Below are 20,552 nucleotides of genomic sequence, written 5' to 3' on the forward strand. Positions count from 1 at the left end.
CTAGAAGGGGGGCTGTTCAATCTGTCACCTCTTGAGGAAATATTATCCCAAAATATCACAAAAAAGTTATTAACTACAAATTACTTAGATAAATGGGAAAGTAATTCAATAGGACTTTAATACATCAGGCAGACTCTTATTCACAGAAATCCAAAATCTCATCCCTTTTCAATAGCTTGTTGAAAAAACAATTTGTTGGAGTGAGAAATCAGGTTTCTACCAAATTTCATTGAGAACTGAAATATTAGATGTCCCACTTCCCTGAGCGTAAGTAATTGTATGGCTTTCTGACATTCAGGAAGACTGCTATTTAAATGGCACAGTGTAAATTTTGTGAAGTAATTTAAGGTCATGTCATGCACCTCTCTTGGGAGTCTTCCATGGAAATTTCAGTTTTCTGATCTGCAATTTATGTGCAATTAAGCAAAACAACAGATTTTTCAAACCATCTAGCTAAAGGTAAGTTCACATGAAAACAAAAGTCATCAGAAAAGATACTGCTCTATGATCAAGTGATTTAAAATCAACTTAAAATAAAGACTTTCTGTAGTATCTATTTTCTATTCTCTTGTATCTTATATACTATATAAATGTAGCTTCATTACAATGAACAAATGTTAGTCTTGGAATCCAGTGGGCAGGAAAACAGATGGTACCGAAACTAAAGAACATCTGCATCTTTGGGGATTTAAATCTCTTATTTGCTTGTAAGTAACAGTGACAAATTGAACATTAGAACAAAAAGTGCAGTTATCTGAAAAATCAGTCTACATCAAAGATGTCAAACACTGTGATTCATAAAACTTTAAAGACAGTAATTATCCTGAACAGCCTCTAAAAGGAATTTAAAGAAAAAAAAGGGAAGAAAAAAGAAAAAAGACAATGAGTGGAATTTCTAGAAGCAGGTTATTAATTACAGCCAGTGGCAAGATGTGCAAACGGACTATCCAAAGAGAATTCCTGGTCTGAATAAAGGGAAATGTTGGAGAACAGAGAGGAAAAGTGCTGAAACTGCAAAAGACCCTGAAGCCTTTCTCTTATTGAAGCTTAGCTATGTGACAAAGCTACCACAAACAAATGACATCCCCTGAGGCAAAGCCTAATATTATGGAGGAAAAATCCTCCAGCCTTGTAGCTGACTTTATAAACGGAGAAACAGCCAACAGTCTCCTTTCAACTTCTGTCCTCAGGTTCACTATTCTTTCTATAATTATTTTGCTTTATTTTACATATTCTGTCCCCACTCAACTCTGTTAGGTGCCAACCTAACAGAAAAATTAAATTTGCTCCTTCAGGAATTCAGGCACAAAATTTCTTGTCCAAACCATACTAATGTAGATGAAGAGTCCTCCCCTGATTTCATCAGGTTAAGGTGAAAACATCAAGCTGCACGTGACCGAGTGACTTGAGAGGGAATAAAAGCACACTTGCAATGTCAGCAAGTGAAAGAAGGCACGAGATACTTTAGAACTTCAACTGCTCCCTTACGGATACATCAGCTAAACGTGGGCAAGTTACTTCTCTGTGTCTGCAGTTCCCATCTGACAATGAGCTGGTGACTGTTTAGTTCCTGCTCCTCAACCAGGCTTTTATTTTTATTTCATTCAGAAAGTACTCACACTGAGCATGCACAACTGTTTGGTTCACTATGGAAAATGTTGTTTTTTATTTTGGAAAGTATTTAAACATCACACCCAGAAGTTTCTACCAAATTTTCTTTGGATGGGATCCAGAATGGAAAATCTAACTACACAGCAAAGAAAAATTCTGGACAGTTACTAAACATACCGTGAAAAAATACCCCAAATCCAGAAACTAACAGTAAGGTAGGGACACGGACGGTTTGGGACAAATAAAAAAATAAAATTCAGCATCATTTTACCTTAAGGCCATGCAGGAATCCTGCTCAGATTATCTCCAACAGGTGTGCTGGTATTAAGAATATTCCCCTAAACTGTACAAAGGCTGCCACAAATTAAATGTACTCCACTATATCGACCATTAGACTGTCCATTCTAACTTCACTGGGGATCTGAAGTTAGCAAAGTCTTATGGCTGAAGAAATAAAATATGTTATGAGATTCTCAGGACAATCTACTTAAAATTTAGGGTATAAACTGTCAATGGTTTATTCCAGTGTGTTTGACTTGCTTTTATCTGTCTCTCATCTAAATTTTCTAAAATAGCATACATAATATAAATAATATGATAGATATACATATCAGAAAGATACAAAAAGACAGAGAATAAAATCTTCAGCTTATGAAAGGCAGCATTTTGAATGAAACTTCAGCTTATGAAAGGCAGCTAATTAAGCTACAGGCAAGTAAAGTAATTAGATGGATCATGCAATTAAAGTCAAACAAGAGATCAGAATTTATATGATTCGAACAGATTGACAGCACTGTGAAACTGGAGTATGAGACCCAGCACTGGGATACACTGGTTTCTTTATGAACATATAAACTTGATTTTGCCATTCAGAATTTCATATTCTTAAATCAGAATGCCTTGAATTTCAGGTTCCAGGGACTCAGTAGGGCAAAGCTGCCTTTATAGTCAGTGAAAAATATGTCCTCCAGAGAGCGGCTTGGGTTAAAGATGGAAGCAGTCATCCTCTAAAAACTAGCTATCGACCTTTACTGAAGAAAGGGAATGTGTGATAATTAGTTTCCTCACCTGGATATATACAAGTGCCTGAAGTCACTTGCATGAGATATTGTGACCAGAGCATTGATAAACACAGGTTGAGAGCTGGGAAAGGCATGAGACCAAAGAACAAAGGTAGGTCACCACCTTAGAGAGTCCTTTAGGGCCTAGAATCCTGAAACATCTGCATTTACAACACTGTACTCAATCAACAATAGCAAAACTGCAAACTATGGTACATTTTTATAGTAAATGTACTGACAAGAAAAAAAAAAAAAGACAGGAAGATAATTCAATCATGTGAGGAAACCTCAAAATCAGAAAGTCATTATTTGCTACTCTTACAAATATTTGAACATCTGAGCCAAAGCACTCACAAGTCAGGGGCTTTGCATTTAGCCATAGCAATTTCACTCCAATTAACTCTAGAGGCTTCCACTTCTGAGCCAAGGTGTGTTGACAGTGTCTTATGCAATGAGTCTCTCTGGAAACTAGAATGGCTTCCCAAGTTTGCTTCAGAGGTTGTGCAGCTGCATTTCCATAATCCAGTTTTTAAAGATCTTGACACAGAAACTTCTTTCTCACTTTCCCTGAGGCTCAGTAAAGTTCAGTCACACCTCTTTGCATATAAGCATATCCTACATATTTTCGTCTCATCTGTAAATCATGATTTCCCTCCTCAAAACACCAATTATTGAAACACACCCATGAGGGACAGAAATTTACGAAACTTCCTATACTTACATAACCCTTGCCAATAAGGAAAATTGGACCAAAAGACCTGACAAAGCCTGATGTTATATCTCTTAATCCATCACAGTTAGAAGCAAATACTTTATGGAACTGGCCTGTCTCCAGCACATCAGCCCTTAAAAATGAAATCATCATGATGAGCATCTGCTTTTCTACATAATTTGAAAACTTTCAAATGGCACATAATGTGCAAATATCAAATTTGGAAGTCCAAGAGGAGTTGGTTGCCAAAAGACTCACAGCTGCAAAGACACTCGATGGGCAAATGAGGGCCACGGTTGTTCTAGGGACGACTTTTTCAGAGGGTTCTTAATAATTTTTATTGAGAAATAATAGTAATAAAAAAAATTCCCACTGGTGGAGCTGTGGCTGGGCAATATTCTGGTGACAAAGTAGGTATGCAAGCACGTAACACGCAGGAAGTTAAATCTCGTCTGGAATGAGTTGCCTCCAGAACTGGAAGCAGGATAGCTGCACGAGCATGGCTCTGAGCCCAGGCTAATTAGCCCTGCTGAGAACATGTGAACATGGCTCTTCAGCTTCCGGGACCTGGCTGAATGGGAAAGCAGGACACTGCCAGGACAGCTCCAAGGGCTTTGGAGACAGATCAATTATCTACACGATACAGAAATACCAATAGTGGTATAATAATGGGCCAGCTATCCCTAGCCACAGTAAAGGCATGGCTAGACTATATCCAAGACAAGAAAAACATTTCTTAACTTCTACGTACAAGCAGCCCTGTGGCAAAACCCACGGGAGACTTTGGACTTGGAGCTGCAGAGGAGCTGCTCCCTCCTGCCATTCTGGGAATACAAATTGCTTTAAGCACCAGACGGAGGCAAGGTCACAGCCTTGAACTCTGATGATGGTCATGGCTTTGGAAATAAATTACATTACCCAAAGGTGGAATGCAGGGTGTGTCCAGGGCTCTCGACTCAAGAGCTCTTAAAATGATTACATTCCAGTGTGCTTAGGAAGTACAGTTTAACCAAAAGGGCTGTGCGTAATTGCAGTATTCTTTTCCCCAGGTACAGCTTGGTATATATAGAAGTGGAACAGTATTTAAAAAAAAACAAACCAAAAAAACCAAAACACAAAAAGAAAGAAAAAAAAAAGACAAAGAGCTCATTTGTTCCCACTAGAACAAAGGCTGCTTCTGGATACCAAACACTTTGGGAAATATGGGAAATCATCAGGGGCTTAAGTCTGATTTCTTGGCAGCTGAGGTCTCAGAAACCAGCCTCTAAGACTGCATGCTTTAACTTTTGCAATACATCACTAAAACCATTAAAGAGAAGCTTGTAACACAGCAAATGCAAACCACTGTAATAATAAACAGGATTTTTACACTGCAGCAGAGAGACTACTGCTTTTGGCTAATTTCCACTTCATTCCAATAGGATGAGGTTGTAACTATGAAAAGATGTGTTTCTATACAGATAACAAACAAACAAAAGCTCCAAAAACTTTCCTGCCTCTTCAAAACCTTTTCTGTGACTCCTTTATATCAGATTTTTATTTCTCCCTTCATTTGAGTGGAGAAAGTAGGAGGGAAAACTGGGTCTTTTCTAAGGCTATACTTCTACATCTATGAGGTTGTCGATAAACAGAATTACAATTCTGCCATCACTAAGAGGTGAATATGTACAAAAATGTAGCTGACTTGTTACTGGACTGCATAGGGAACAGTGTATGGATGCTGCAATTGTAATTTTTTTTTTTTTAAATCTTCCTCAATGTGTAATGACTGTGTCCATCTGATGCAAAGTGGGTCAGCATTAAAGACAGTGTAGCTCTAAAAGCTTATGCCTATGTTTCTAGATATAAAAATAAGTGGATCTATGCTCTTAAGAAGTTAAGGTTTGTGTGATTATTCAATAGACATATGCGTAATTGCATGCATTTTAAAAAATAAATAAACTTTGCTGGCTAATCCTCAAGAGTAATTTTTCTTTTTGGTTATGGCCTTACATGAAAAGAAAACCAATAACCCCAAACATTGCAATTTATGTAAGCATGAACACACCATAAGCAGTATCACGTATTGTGGATGGGGCAATGACACTTTTTCTGCCTCACTCAAACCAAAAACAGGAAATGCCATTTGCCATGATAAATGACACAACTGGTTCTGAAAGTGACTGTTGAAAGCACTTCCTCTGCAGTGCCAGTGACACCTCAGTGACACAGAACAGATGATGCCAACCCGGGTGAGGGCCGTGCAGAGCTGCAGCACTGGCTGCAGGGCACTGGGTGTGGATGGTCTGGTGAACAGGACAAGTGACAGCTGTTGGACTCTGGCAAAGAGCTGCCAGCAAGAATACTCCAGTCCTCTGGGTCTGAAAGTAGCTGGGAAAGGGGAATGCTTTCCAGAGAAGATTTTCCCTAGGGGAGGGGATCGCTGAGAGACCACATTGTTGAAATCTTGACAATTAGCCAAAGAATAGGCTGCATTGACTGAGTTTCTTATTAAAAACAAAGCCTGTTCTAAGTTCAGCATGTGTTTCTGACATTAATGGACAGGAGCCCTAAGGCATGATGAGGTAGAGAGCAATTGAGTTCTAGTAGAAAAAACCTGTTTACACCAAGCAAACTCTTTCAGAAGTTGCTGAGCTCCTCCCATTTACTGTTATTCTCTGCTTAAGAGGGAAAGAAAGCAAAGGCTTAACTTTGTGCAGTAGAGATCACATTAATGAGAAAGCAGAAATTGTTATCAATTGTTGCAAAGGCATTATTCCCACATCAGAGACAATTAAGCACAGCAGATGTTTCATACCACAGCACAGATCCAAAATATCTCAATTCATGAACACAGACAAATATGTTCACAAGTCTATTTGCATATTTAATTTATATTAAATGCCCATAATTATATTTTTATTACAATAATAAGCAATATATTTTTTAATTTGTTAGTAATTAAGACAAATATCATAAAAAGCAGGAGTCTCGATTATCAAGAGAATTCTGCAACCAGTGGCAAGTGCTCAGTAAATAAAGAAGACAGTGTAGAACTATTAATAATAATCACCTTGCTTATCAGTTTTCATTGTTTTGGTTTGACTACTAAAAATAAAATTCATGACATTTTTCCCATTAACATGATTACTCTACAAATTCATTCTTGTTTGAGGTATGATTATAGACAGTCATTAGGATTTCCTTACAATACATTTGCTTTTATTATGATAGCTTATCTCCCTTTTTCTCTAGGTAAAGGATGCTGGTTTTCTCTAGCCAATATATCTTAGTTTACTATACTCTCTCATGTGTCTTGGCTTGAAAATGTTGTCTATCAATTTCTCCTAATGCATTAAGTGCTTTCTCATAATCAGCAAATGCCATGTCTAGCAACAAATCATAAATGTTTGCATTTCCATTCTGCCATTAATCACTCTGCTGTGAAATACCCAACTAAAGATTATCCATTCTTTCGTCTGGCTTAAAACCTACTAGAGAACTGATTTATGAATGAATGTTCTGTTTTCTTAACACTTTAGGTCAAGGACAGAAGTGTGAAATGGCTGTGGCCACTGAAATCTCAGTTCGAGCTGGGAGTTTGCTGGACTGCAGAGCAGCTGTAGATTTACACATCCATACACTTGTCCACTCTGTTTTTCAGCGTCCACAGCTGAATGAGTGCTCTTCTCCCACACATCTTACTGCAAATCACAAACGCTTTTTTTTTACTGGTTTTCAAGTTACTCGAGAAACTGCCAGCAGAGTCACACTGCTCAGAAATTGCAAGTCACTTAAAGCTTCTGAACAAAATCACAACAACGTACCTACTTGTGTGACTGCTGTGGTGTTGCTGGTATCTATTTTATCGCGAGATAAACATTTGCTCAAAGCTTATGCTGACTATGTTACTAATATGAAGGCAGCTTTCAAGTTTCATTCTCCTGACTTTTACCAGTGATTCCTGAGGACCCAAGGATAGGGTGGGAGCACTTCTACTCACTGCTTCTGTTACTACAGAATAGAGGAACAGAATGTCCTAGAGGACAAGGGAGTGGATAGAGTGTGTGTTTGAAGTCTACTTCTGTCCCTTCTGTCACTGTGGGTAGAGACCTCAGTAAAACAAAACCATCAGGCTGCTGATGGCAGCCTTCATTTACAGGAATGGATTTTTTTCTTCTCATCTTTTGAGGAGGCTTCTGCCCTTGACAGAGATGCTTCTCCAAGAAGAGTGCAGCCCATGAAAGCCTGAGTCTGTATATACCATTTTTCATAAGAGGCAAATCCAAGCAGAAGGAAGAAGAAAGTGAAGGAGTAATCATTTAAAGGAGGTCAGGCACCAGCCAAAAGAACCTTTTACACTGCAGGAGACCCGGGGTCTGGTTCCTCCTGGTCAACGGGTCAAGGATTGCTCTTCTTCCTAAGGGAGGAAACCTCCAGGCAGACGTGGGTGTAGCTCAGAAACTGTATATTTCTTAGCCTCCCCTCACCTCAGAGGGTTATCAGGAATGTGCAGAAACAAATGACTGACCCCAGCTCTCAGTAATGGCCAGGAATGGTGCACAGAGCCAAGCTGAAGGAATGGGTTTGTATGTCCATGAGCAGTGGGAACTTTCCACAAAACCCCAAATACCTTCCCACTGTGTGCACTTTGACTCATCCACCCTCACTGGAAGCTCATGAAACAAAGCACTACATTGTTGCATTGAAGGTCAATACTGTTTGAACACAGGATTAAAATTTATAATTATATTAGCTTTTTTAAAGAGGTGCACCATCAATATCAAGTCTATTTTTTGACAAGTAAATTTCAAATGGCATTAGTAATCTATGTTCAGAAAAAATACTAAAATGACTCATTGAGTAACAAAGGGGAAAACACATTTCTCACAGAAATAAACTAAACTTGCTTAGTTTTCATCAAAAAGATAGAGTCCTCACCTTACAAACTCTCCCAACTCTGGAAAGGATTGTCTTGTCAGATGTGCCACTATCTTGTGATATTTCTCGAAAGAAGAAGTAGATTTTATCATCATCTGGGTTATAGGTATCTGGGATAGGAAAAGTTCCAATGAATTTTGCTCCTAGAAATTAAAAAAAAAGGGAGTTAAAAATCTGAAGAAAACCCTTACTATTTCCTGTTAAATCTCTGCATTTATGTTACATCTTCCAGTGAAATAAAAATATTATATAGATATGCAGCAGCAAGTTTCTTACCAACTCCAAGTGAAAACCACCATGGAGTCTAGAGTATTTACTCTCAGGCTGATGTTTTTGTGTATAGATCTTACACTACTTGCAAAAGTATGCAGCACTGGTTATTATTCTCTGTTTGGAAATAGAATAACTCTCAGTACCAAGTATTGCCTACACAAATCTACCTTACTGCTCTTACCACCAAAATGAAACTAAGTAGACTTTCTGAAATCACCTGGTAAAAATGAAATTAATTTAATTACTCATTGCAGCAGTTATGAATACAGAAATATACTACTGTTTACTAGAGATAACTTGAAAAGGAATGTTTTCCACGTATCTGTGATACAGCAATCTTACTGATATATCTGCCCCAATCCAACACAGTGCCACACTGGGATTCCCCAGTTAGCACAGCAAACTCCAAAACTGGTTGGTCAGTCTTAAGAACTCAGGTCCTTGTACTTGAAAACAGACTGGCTACATCAACATAATGGTCTGTCTGGGTTATTTAAATCTGCTTTTTGGAAAAAAATGCCCTGTCGTGGCATGCTGGGCCATGACATTATTCCTGGTCTCTCCCAGGGCAAGTGTGGGTGTCTGCCTGCATCTTACAGGCACGATTCCTGGGCCAAGATGATCTTCACTGCTCCCAAGCTCACTCATCCATGGTCTCCAACCCTGCTCTATCTGCTATCTAGTTAAGAAATTTAGTTTTCAGTGTTGGGGGTTTGTTTGTTTTTCTTTAAATTTTGCACTAAAATTAGAAATTGAAGAAATTGAAGGGTCCATGACTGTAGCAGAGAAGCCAACAACCCTGCCCTGAAGGAGTGAACCAGCTGCTTGGGGCAGTGATTTTTAAGACATTCCCCAGTGTCCTACAATAGATGAGCTCTTCTGAGGGCACTTGGATCAATGATGTTTTTCTTTAAACAGAAGTGGCTATACAAATACAGTGCAAAGAGACCCTTGACTCTAAAATACATTCTTTCGGCAATAAAATACACAGTCTTTGTCTCCCAGTATCAGGTAGGCTGCAATAGAAAGCAATAAGGAGGGTGGTGTAAGAATGCAGAGCAAACAGAGCACACTGTTTATATGGAGGAATACTATTATCAGCTTTCAATATATCTTCATGCCTTTGTCCTTTTCATAATGACTGTTACTTTATATTAGCCTTGAGGAATTTTCACCATGAACTCTACAGTACACATGGAAGAAAAAGAGAGTCCTTGATTCAAAAGTTTGCAGTCTGAGACAAAGGGCCTGAGACAAAATGGGATGTGTTTAACTGCTCAGTGTGCACCTTTGTGACTGAAGAATAAATCTATGGGTGAAAATAGCCATAGTGCTGCTTCCATTTCAAACCTTTCTGACACTACAGAATGGTGTCAGCAAAGAAAAAGTGAAATGATACAGGCATCAAGATCTGTAAATTTAAGTCAAGATTTCTAAATGAGCTTGAGGAAAATATTCAATTACCCCTCAGGGCCTGTAAAGCTACTTTGAAGATTAAATCTCTAAGCATGAATAAATAGATAAATATGCTTCCAGTATGGTTTCTTAAATATGTGGTTAGCAAAACAGCCATTTAATAGGAAACCTGTGAAATTCTTCTATACCATGTTTTTGAAAGTCACATCATTTTTTTTTCTTAATCCCCATTCACAGAACAAAACACTGAATGTATGGGGGGGGTTAAACTTCATTGCTCTCCTTGGCAAGCCAAATTAAAAAAAAAAAGTCTCAATACCAATTCCTGGAACAGATTTGGAAGAATTTCTAATGAATTAAAGGAACACAAATATTTAACAATTTTAAATCACAATAGAAAATGCTGAAGTTGAAAGTTAAATCCAAACAGAAATGCATTGTAATAGATATGAGGACAAAGTAAAAATAATTAAATGAAGGAATTATGATCTCAAAACCACAAAATGTTCTGCAATTGAGATCTTTGTCTCATCTTTTCTAACCCATCTATCCAACACATACAAGTGCATTTAAACTAACTGTGAATTAGGCTTTTGGATTCTTTGCATGGGAGAAAAAGCTAATGATGATGATTTTAAACTACAGTTTGTTTTCCCACAGACAAAGCTATCCTCCCCACTATTCACTTCAGCAGATTTTCCCACATACTAAGTTCATGGCTAGGTTGTATGTAGCCAACCTGGGGATTAAAGACATAATGAGCTCTGACAACAGATGGTACACGTGTTGCATGCGCTTTTTTCCATGTGCATTTTTTATGTAGAAAAGCTGATACAGCTGGTCCTTCACTGCCTGGCTGCTGGTTACCTGCTGGCCACCACCCCCTTCTGAAACCAGCAGTGATTTTTGGCAGTGCAACCTATGGAGAACTAAGGCTCAGAAAAAGAGAACCACAAAGGAGTGGCTGTGCCAGAAGACAAAGAAATGAAAAAGCAACCTGAAATAGTGGGAAGCAGCACATCTGTGTGGTTGGGCTGCCAGAAATACATGGCATGACAAAATACAAAGGACAGTGCTTACCTCATTTACCATAACCACCTAGAAGTCAAGCTCCTAACCCATTCTCAGCCAGGTCCTCTCTCAGGGAGGGACAAAGTGACAATGAATAATCCTATTTCAAGACAGATTCCTACAATAGGCAGGGTGAGTCACCCTCTGGAAGTGTCACCTCTCTCAGTAAATTACAGAGGCAAGGGAAAGGACTGAGCTCAGACAGGATGCTAGCTTTTGCCTTTTAGAGCTAAAGGAGCTGAATCCAATCCAAAGTTCGCAGGATATAAAGAACTCATTGCCTCCAAGACTTTGCCCTGGAAAAGACGACTAAATTGCTATGAAAAAAGTGAAAACGAAAAGAAAAAAAAAAAATTAATGCAATTCAAGGAAGCCCTCGTTCCAGCTCTGGCTTTCTCTTCCTGAGGAGGAGGAGGAATGTGCAGCTGTTTAGTGGATGCCTGTGTAGGACTGGCGGGGTGCTCTGCTCTGCCCACGGGGCTGGCACGGGGCAGACTCTGGTTCCAGTGGGTGGCTTTGCCATCCGGAGAGGGGCCACCAGCCCCACGTGCCTCGTCCCTGGGTGAGGCAGCTCCGGTGGGCACTGTGGGAATGAATGCCTGATGGGCCAGCCCTGCTCCCCTCTGCTCCAGTGCCACCCTCGCGGGAGGATGAGCACTGTGAGCCTGAGTCATGGGAAAGATTAGCTGCCTTCCTCCTTTCCCCCTCTGTGGAGCTGCCATTCAGTCACTGAGATTAGGACATGTCTTAATTAGTCAAGATAGAGATGCCCTGCAAGGAACTGGAAGGTATCCCACGCATTTTTCTCTCATGCTTTGTCTTTACCTCCCTTCCTTCAAGGAAGGATAATTTTGGTTCCAGAAACAGAGTAAGACTAAACTTTAAAAATATTAGGGTGCATTATAGCAAAACTTCCTTGGCCCTCTGGAAGAAAACAAGCTGTACATTTTCTGCTTATCCTAAGTAAAACATGAGTCATGCATGGTAATAATTTATTTCCAATTGTACAATTATTCAAGTATGTACAACTTTTCCTGGAGGTCTAACACATGCTTGGTAAATGGGCAGTAGATTTAGGGAAGAGGGAATTTAGATGAGATGGGAGTTTTAAACCTGAAATCAAGTAAATATTTTCTTTATACCAATATCGGCTGCAAGCACAGAAGTTTGTAATTGGTAACATTACACAATAAACTAGAAATATATTGCCCACCCTATGGCTTATTGCAGGAATGATGCCGTCATTTCAAGTTGCACTTAAAATTTTCTCCAACCTTAAAAGGACTGTTTCAAAATATTAAAAGCACCTAGTTTGTGTCTATGCCTCTTAGTATAACACTGACTGGATTGTGTTTGTGAAGTCTTAGACAGAATTGTGGCTGTAGGTTTTTATACGGCTGGAAAAAAAGTAAACCTGAAGAATATATAGGGTCTTCAGTGTTTATATAGTGTGGGGCAATTTTCACCTCAGGGTGTAGCACACTAAAGCTGTTTTTCAGACCCAGACATATTAATATGCTCTTCTCCTTAGAAAAGTTTCACAAATACAGACGCTTTAAGTGAAAACAGAATAAATCAGGAATCAATCTAAATGAGAGAGGAAAGGCTTATATAGACACTGCCCTCCACCACTAGAACACCTAAATATTCCTCAAACCTAAAGTTTATTCTGTTTTCTTGTACTATTCCCTTGCCTCAAACTGCTCATGAAGAAACAATAATAAGAGAAAGAAATGTTTGGAACTGTATTTTTAAGCTACAAGTTCTTTTGGACTGGGAACTGAACCCTGTAATGCTCATCAATGGAGATCTATACTGATGATAACACCAGATGCTCCTCAGGGCCAAACCACAGTAAATCTTTGTTTTTAGCTTATTATTGCATCCCTTAGGAAAGCAGCTACCCAGCCACCTTTCTATGCTGAGCATCTGCAGGCCATCAGTGATAAAATTGGATATGCAGTTGCATGTCTAATTAGAATTAGAGAACTGACTCCTGGAAGGTCCCATCCTGGTCCATATCACAGTCCATTTCTGCTCTGCACTGCACAAGGGGTGTGTAGAAACAAGAGAGACTAGATAGGAGAGGTGGGAACAAGAAAGATTTTCAGCACCGGAAATGAAAGTGGGATAGGTCAGCAGAGTCAGATGTGAGATTCTTTTATCTCCTATTTGGGAAGGTAAACTTTAAAGGTGACTTTTAAGTGGCTTTTTCTTTTTCTCCTCATCTCACAGCAGGAATCCTGGAGTTATGCAGTTACATCTAGATAGAAATTTAAGGCAACAGTACAGAAGAAGGAAGAGAAGAAGTAGGGGAAAATTAAGGGAAATAAAAAAGAACATTTCCTCTTGTTGAGGTCTCAAAGAGTTTAGAGGCAAAATTATCCTTTTTAGAAGTTGTCTGCTGGGAAGACAACTTAACCCTGTGGTCAGCAGGCCCTGGTTTTACACTGCACCCATAATAGTTACACAGGCATCCTGAGCCAGGACCCGTGTTGCCACATCTTTAAAGACAGTTGACAGCTAAAAGGAGGATGCTTTAATTGAGCAGGGTTAGCTTGTGAGTGAAGTTTTCCATGTTACTCTGTGTGTGGTTTGAGACTGGCTGGGTGCAAATGCAGCCAGTTTTTCAGAGGGTTTACTAGCTCACAGTGTTTTTTAATGGGCAAGAAAAAGCAGTGTTTTGCTTGGGAAGCTATTTTAGTGTGCCCTCAGTGGTTTTAAAATGATCCTCACAGCAACAAAGGGTATTTTTCCCCCTTAAAAAAGGAAAAGGATTAAAAAAAGACCTCCTACCAAAAAATGTGGGATTTCTAGTCTGTTGTTCCAACATGCTATACAGCTTCTAACAAGTGATTGGAAAAAACAGTTAAAAAATTATCCTAACAAGACTGGATATAGAAGCATTTAAGTCATTACATTATTTCAATTGTAGGATTATACACAGATATACAGATCAAAGACGGAAACTATGATGAGGTCTCATGCTTCCACTCTTCCCTTAATTAGCATTTTCACCTCTGTGACTTTTCTGAAGTGCACTTCTGTTCCACTGAGCTTTTCTAAAAAAGCCTACGTAATCCTAAGGCTCCATGATACAATATCTATATTTATAGTTGCTGGACATATATTTATATAAGGAAGGAGCTATTAACTGCAGAGAGGCAGGGACAATGCAAATGACAGCAGCATATGTTTGGGATCTTACCAGTAAGCCAGTAATGTTCAGAAATGTCAGTTCTGATGTAATGGTGGTCGTGAGAAGGGCCCAGAGAGCGTGTCAGAGCAGTGTCTTTGCCAAGGAAATCAGAAGCTGTTCCAGCATAAAGATACTCATCTGCAAATGAAAAAGAAATAGGGTTCCTACAGCTGTGGCACAAAAAAATGTAAGACTATTTACATTTTGTTGGGTGAACAACACCTGTGTTTAATTTGTCTATAAACTAATTTTATGCTTTAAAATATTATTGTATCATACTTTAATGGGTTTTTCGATTCTGTGAATTTACTTACATTTAAATGAGAGTGATAGTTGCAATTACATGTCTGAGAAGTAACATTTCAATTACTAGCAATAGTAGAAGTAATTAGTCAAGGCCTAATTTTCAGATCTTTTAGGCACTCAGAAAAGTAAATTTCCCAGGCTTTAACAGGTACTCGTCTGTAAAGGGTAGAAAGGTCTATTTAATCTGAACACCCTGTGTCCCATGTACAGAGAGCCATGGTGAGGGCATGGCCACCTGTCCATTCCAGCCACCTCCTGTGCCCCAGGACTGCCATGGCCCTGATGATTTTCCTGCTCCTGAGCTAGGAGAACAGGATGGATGCTTTCCCACTGGAATGTTGCAGCTTGGCCCATTCCCACAGCAAGGATCTCCATCCAACACTTAATTCACGAAGAGGAATTCAGGCACAAATTCACGGAATTTGTGCTAATGGCAGGAATATGGCTACAGACACAAATCATCATCATTTTAACACAGAGAGGTTTCACTAAAATAAATGACACATCCACATCTTGCTTGAATAAGGCAGCCAAAATTTGCCTCACAAGGACACTTACATGGTGCTGTGAGCTTGCTGGAATTGCAGTCACTATCTGCTCTTCTGCCCCTTTCGTGGGCAATGAAAATGCTAAGACATGTAAAATATTATCCCTTCAGATCTCAGTGCTTTTTCAAACAGAAGCAAAGAAACAGTATCACTGTGAACTTTTTTTTTACCACATAGTGCATTTTATATACTCTTTTTTCTGTAAAATTGGTTGGGAGACAGGTGGGTTGGGTTTTTTTGATTATTATTGTTTGGGTTTGTTTTGTTTTGTTTGATAACTTGCAGAAATAAATCCCTAGATTTCATAAAAACAAAAAAGTTCATGTTCATAAATTACGATCTTATAAAAAGCTGTATGACACATAAAAATCCCCTTCCAAAAGTTCCTTATCCAGGTTTTCTGATATTCCTGGGTTGAAACATTTCACAAGATCTTCTAGAGAGAAGCCTTTGTTGAGAGTGAATGCAGAATAAATACCATTCAACACTGATGTTTGTGCTTTCATTTGCAAAAGATGTAAATGCACTTAGAAAAATAAGATCAAGGGGGAAAAAAAATCAACAAACCAACCCACAACCCATGATCCACAAGCACTTTATTTGTCCAGAAAAGATCTATCATCTTTCTTTTTACCTCATCATTATTGTTACTTCTGTATTATTTCCACGACAGTTGTGGAAAGCACATCTTTCAGACAGCATGTTGCCTTTGTAAAGAAACAATAGTGCATTCTGAAAGGTATTTGTCATAATGAGGAATGGGCAGGGTAATTGGTGTTTGCTAACTGACAGGCACTCAGTGATCGATACATCTGAAGGGCCAACAGAAATTCTCCATCCTTGCTCTAGGCTCTGCTGACAAGGCATTTTCAACACTTCTCTTGGCATTTGGTATCTCTCATTCCAAGTTCCTGCTACATCCCGAACAGTTTTGCTGAGTGGTAATTTGTAATAGAGGATGGATGACGAGCAGGTGATTTTTCAGTCAAAAAAACTAGTTTTTCAAATTTATCCATGGGATTTACTTGAAGTGATATGTCATGTAGGGCTCACACTATTTCTACAAAGAATGAAAATTACTCAGTTGCATTAACTCATATATATGAGTGAAAATATAGTTAGATATTAGCTCACAAATGTATAAATAAATAAAAAGTGTTGTCTGAAGGATATTAATAAACTTTATTGCTATTTGGTAGTTAAGTAAAAGTAGATAGAGAGAAGTGACATGCCAAAGTTACTCTGCTCATTAGTGGCAGAGATGGGAAATGATCTCGCCTGAGCTCCAGGGCAGCATTTTATCCATAAACTATACTGCTTTCCTAGCTCACTTGGTAATAAGGTAAGCATCCAAAGACAGACCAAAACCACATTCTCTGGTCAGGCCTGTAATTCTTTACAGTGTTCCTTGTACATTATTGTGAAGCGCCAGCCACAGTCGAAAAAGGGGTACTAGAATACCCTGATCAATAATTTTATCTAGCTCAAAAATTGTTAAGTAGCAAAGTTCATGACTTAGATAGCTAAAAGACAGCAGCTTCTTCATTTCACAAGATTTAATAGAACAGTCAAAGCATGAGAGTGCTACTTGAAATTAGCCAATGCTATAATAAATCACACAGTTCTACTGCTTGCATTAAAAAAAAAAGTAAAAGAAAAAGCTAAAGTTTCTAGAATCTCATTTTAAAAATAGAGTTCACGGTAATTAAAGAGTACTAGGGGTCTCTGAGAAGAATAAGCACAGGCTTTAATCTATTGTTTTTAATAAAGGAAGTCCTGCCCCATCTGTAGGGTCAGAATCACAAATCATCTATCTTATTATCTGAGAATAAAGACTGAACATTAGTCATATTCTTTTTATAACACAGAGTGACCGACACTTCAAAGCATTGTCACCACTGCTCTTTGGCTGTAAATGAAAACGTCATGGTGCTTCACTCTTATCTTGTATTCATATGCTCGACGGACAAGTTAAATGAAAATTGTCCAAAGCTATGAACCAAACCATGACAAAAGTAGCTCTTATAGTGATTTGAAATCCGGAGGTCAAGCTGACATTCCTCAGCCCCAAATGTCAGACCACACAGTGCTGTGATGCACGCAGCAGGCAGAGTGCACTATCTTGTTCCTCGGCTCCCGGCTTCAGAAGTGGCTACTCGAGTAAATAGAAACCTCAGAAACGTATTTATGGAAATAGTGCATGTCAGCAGACTTCAAAGGGCAGAACATATTGATAATTGCAGAAAGAGGCCCACAAGGGCTTCAAACACTCTCTGTCCATGTGGGTTTTTTTGTTGTCCTCTTAAAGGAGCAATGACTGGGTGAGGGTGAGACCGCCTTCCTGCTGGCTGACAGAAGCTTCACAGCCATTCTAATGCCTCTGTTTGCACCGCTGCCCTTCCAGCTCTCTGGTGCCTGCAGCCTGAAGGCTTCCCCAGCTCTGAGAGTTCAAACCAGCACTGGGAACACGAGCAGTGCCAGAGCAGCTGCAGCAGTGTCAGAACCCTCAGAGGCCCAAGGGCAGCCCCTGGCTCCTTACCTGCCATCACTGAGGCAAACGGCTGCTGGGGATCGAACGGGCATTTCAATCTGCCAGACTCCAGGTTCTGGGTGTCCAAACGGAATGCCATTTCCTGAGAATGAACACAAATTCATCATCCTGGTGTGGCTACAGAGAAAAACTCATCTTAGCCTGCTCTGCTAACATACAAAGTGAAGGTGTGTTAGATCATGCGGCTGTCATCTCAGCATTGATGTTTAAACTCGGTGTCTGTTTTCTATCTGGATTTTTTCACACAGTGTTTTACAGTATGCTGGTCACTCTATAGTGAAACACAAACCTCTAAAAAAATACAATTATTTTCAGAAAAGAAGAGATGCATTGTTCATTTCTACTCCAATTAAAAGCTGGATTGTACTTAAAAGGCACTGGCTTCTATTTGGGAAAGTGCTGATAGACTGCGTTGCAACAGGAGACCCTGAAGGGATTCTGGCTGACTCTGAAATTTCTCCAGGGACTGCTGAATAATGTTCACAACAGACACAGTTCAGACCCTTTAAAATGAAAGCAGCATATGCTCTCTCTTATTATTTTTAACAAGGCTAAAGATACAAGAGATATCAGAATAGTTTCTTCCTCGTAGTTTCCAAATACAGTATGATTAATTCCTGGGCCACAGAACACGGACATAAAGGAAGATAAAGAAAGTAAGTTATTTAAAATTTTTTTGCCAATGTTTTCAGTGGGCAATCAACAACTCGATTCTTGTAGGCATCCATTTGAAGCTTTATGATGGCTTCGAATTGCCAACAATAATTCTTTTATTTGCCCCTTTCAATGGTTTCTTGAAAGTACAGTTAACCGGAAATCCACAGTGAGTCCTGTTGAAGGCAAATTGATAGCTCAGAGGAGTAAAGTGAACTCTCTGCAGGTATGGAGACTTCAACTTCAGAATTGTGCTGCCATTAAGAGATGGGAGATTGCCTACAGAAGTGCTTTTAACATATTTTCCTTTAACATGCTTTCCTATCTACAGTGATATTTAAAATCCCACTAGTACTCAGAAATCTAATCAATGTATTATAGAGACAAAAATTTAGAAGCTAGTTTAAAAAAAAATCTAAATATCTCCATGATTCAAACTACTAAAAATGGGTGAAGTGATTTTAATTATTTTAATTATTCCATATCTCTGCTTTGCAAGAGGCCAGAAGAGTACAAATGACAAGCATGTCCAAAGATGGCCACATAGGATTAGACTTCACAACACATTAATTCAATTAATCCTTAATGCACATCAGATTATAAATGACCAGACCTTTCTATGTTATTGAGATGCCTCCTTAACTCTCTAGGCTCAGAAGACAAAAGCCCAGGATATTGAATAATTAAGCTCCTTAAGAGAAAAGAAAAATCAATTCCAATCTGGGAACATAAATTCAATTTCCTCCAGCAATCCTAGCCTGTACAAAGTGGAATTTAATCAGCAAAAAACTCGTTACCTTCCCAAACCTGTGGAATATCAGGCAAACCAAATTCTCAGACTATTGAAGTGAGCACAATAAGGACAAAACTAAGCTAAAAATTAGGCTTTTTTTTTTTTTCCCTGACAGTGCTGGTGTGCCATTGTTCTTTGTTCTAGGATGTGCAACTCTGAGCTGCTCAGAGAACCCTTGCCTTCTCACATGTGAAGAGGCTGTCTGCAAGCCCAGCAGTACTCAGGGGACCAAGGGAGTTATAGATCAACATCAAATATTTCAGACTTCCCCCAGACAAACTAATGGACACTACCAGGCATTCACACAGAATTAACCTCCTGCTTTCACTTCGGGCAAAGCTTTCAAAGAAAAGAGCATCCCTTGGAGAGCTGTGGCTAACAGCACCAACCCAGCCAAGCCTCTTCTTCACCAGCCAAGAGGAGTTTTGGCAGCGACTCGAGCAATAACAAGACGAGGACTTTAATCCCCTTTAATTGTGTGATCCCGTTGGGGATTTGTACTGCTTCAAAAGCAGTGTCTGCTGTGGTTTTGAGTCACCTGATCCACACTGTTTTCCTCTCTGTTTTCACAGCACTGGCACTGGTCAGGAGAGAACTGTGCAGATCCACCAGCAGCCTTCAAAGGTCAGCAGAGCACTGCCTGGCTTCACAGCCTCCATGAGGCTATCTCAGGGATTGTCTCTCCCAAGCATCCCACATACTCCTGGGGAGGTTGCTAATTACCAGACACTCATTCTTTTTTATTATAACCCAGAGATTAAAAAAAAAAAAAAATAGAAAAAAGGTGAGGGAGGGAAAAAAGAAAAAAATTCTAAGAGAATGGATTTCCTGGCTTCAGTTCCTACAAGGAGACATTTTCAACTGCCTGTCAAACTCACATCACCGGGCCATCCTCAGCACCCTCCTGCCTTGTCACATTTATCTGGAGAGGCAGTGGAAGGATGGTGGCTGAAGGGTGTTTGGGCCTCCAAGAAGGAAAGAGAAAATATGCCTGGTGCCATTCAAGGCTGATAACTCCATAGGAGGCTGTAGAAGAGCTGTTCTGCCGGAAGAGGCTGGAGCAGTGCTGAACACTGTCCAACCTACCACTGCAGCTGAGCAACCAGGAGGAATGTGGGAGAGGCAGGACTGGGGGACAGTGAGGGGATTAGGAAATACAATACCAGGATTCTTCTTCCATTTCCTCTCACAAGGTAATTGGTCATGTCTAACTGAGACAGACCCCTTGTCTAGACTGGCTGCCGGACTGAACAGTCAGACCAAATCCATAATTTCATAAGGTCTGGTGAAAACAACCTTCACAAATTAAGTAGATGAAATTAAGTAGGGCAATGGTAGACTGAATAAGGAATCTTGCTAATGACCCAGAGGTAAACCAGAGCCTTACTTACTCTCTTGCTGAGAGCTGTTCTGTTCCATTCAGCTGTGTATTTGATC

At 39.5% G+C, this 20,552-nt stretch overlaps 1 protein-coding gene across 3 annotated transcripts in view; it reads right to left on the minus strand.

The window, feature by feature from the left end:
* SEMA3D (semaphorin 3D) overlaps nucleotides 1-20,552 on the minus strand; it is a 131,092-nt gene that overhangs the window by 38,701 nt on the left and 71,839 nt on the right. For all 3 annotated transcript variants that reach the window (XM_066318764.1, XM_066318766.1, XM_066318767.1), the window contains 3 exons: nucleotides 17,657-17,750; nucleotides 14,273-14,401; nucleotides 8,305-8,447 (listed from right to left, as the gene is read on the minus strand). In XM_066318764.1, coding sequence (XP_066174861.1) covers nucleotides 8,305-8,447; nucleotides 14,273-14,401; nucleotides 17,657-17,750 — 366 coding nt within the window. The remainder of the gene's footprint in view (nucleotides 1-8,304; nucleotides 8,448-14,272; nucleotides 14,402-17,656; nucleotides 17,751-20,552) is intronic.

This window comes from Sylvia atricapilla, chromosome 5, assembly GCF_009819655.1.
Source record: "Sylvia atricapilla isolate bSylAtr1 chromosome 5, bSylAtr1.pri, whole genome shotgun sequence".
NCBI lineage: Eukaryota > Metazoa > Chordata > Aves > Passeriformes > Sylviidae > Sylvia > Sylvia atricapilla.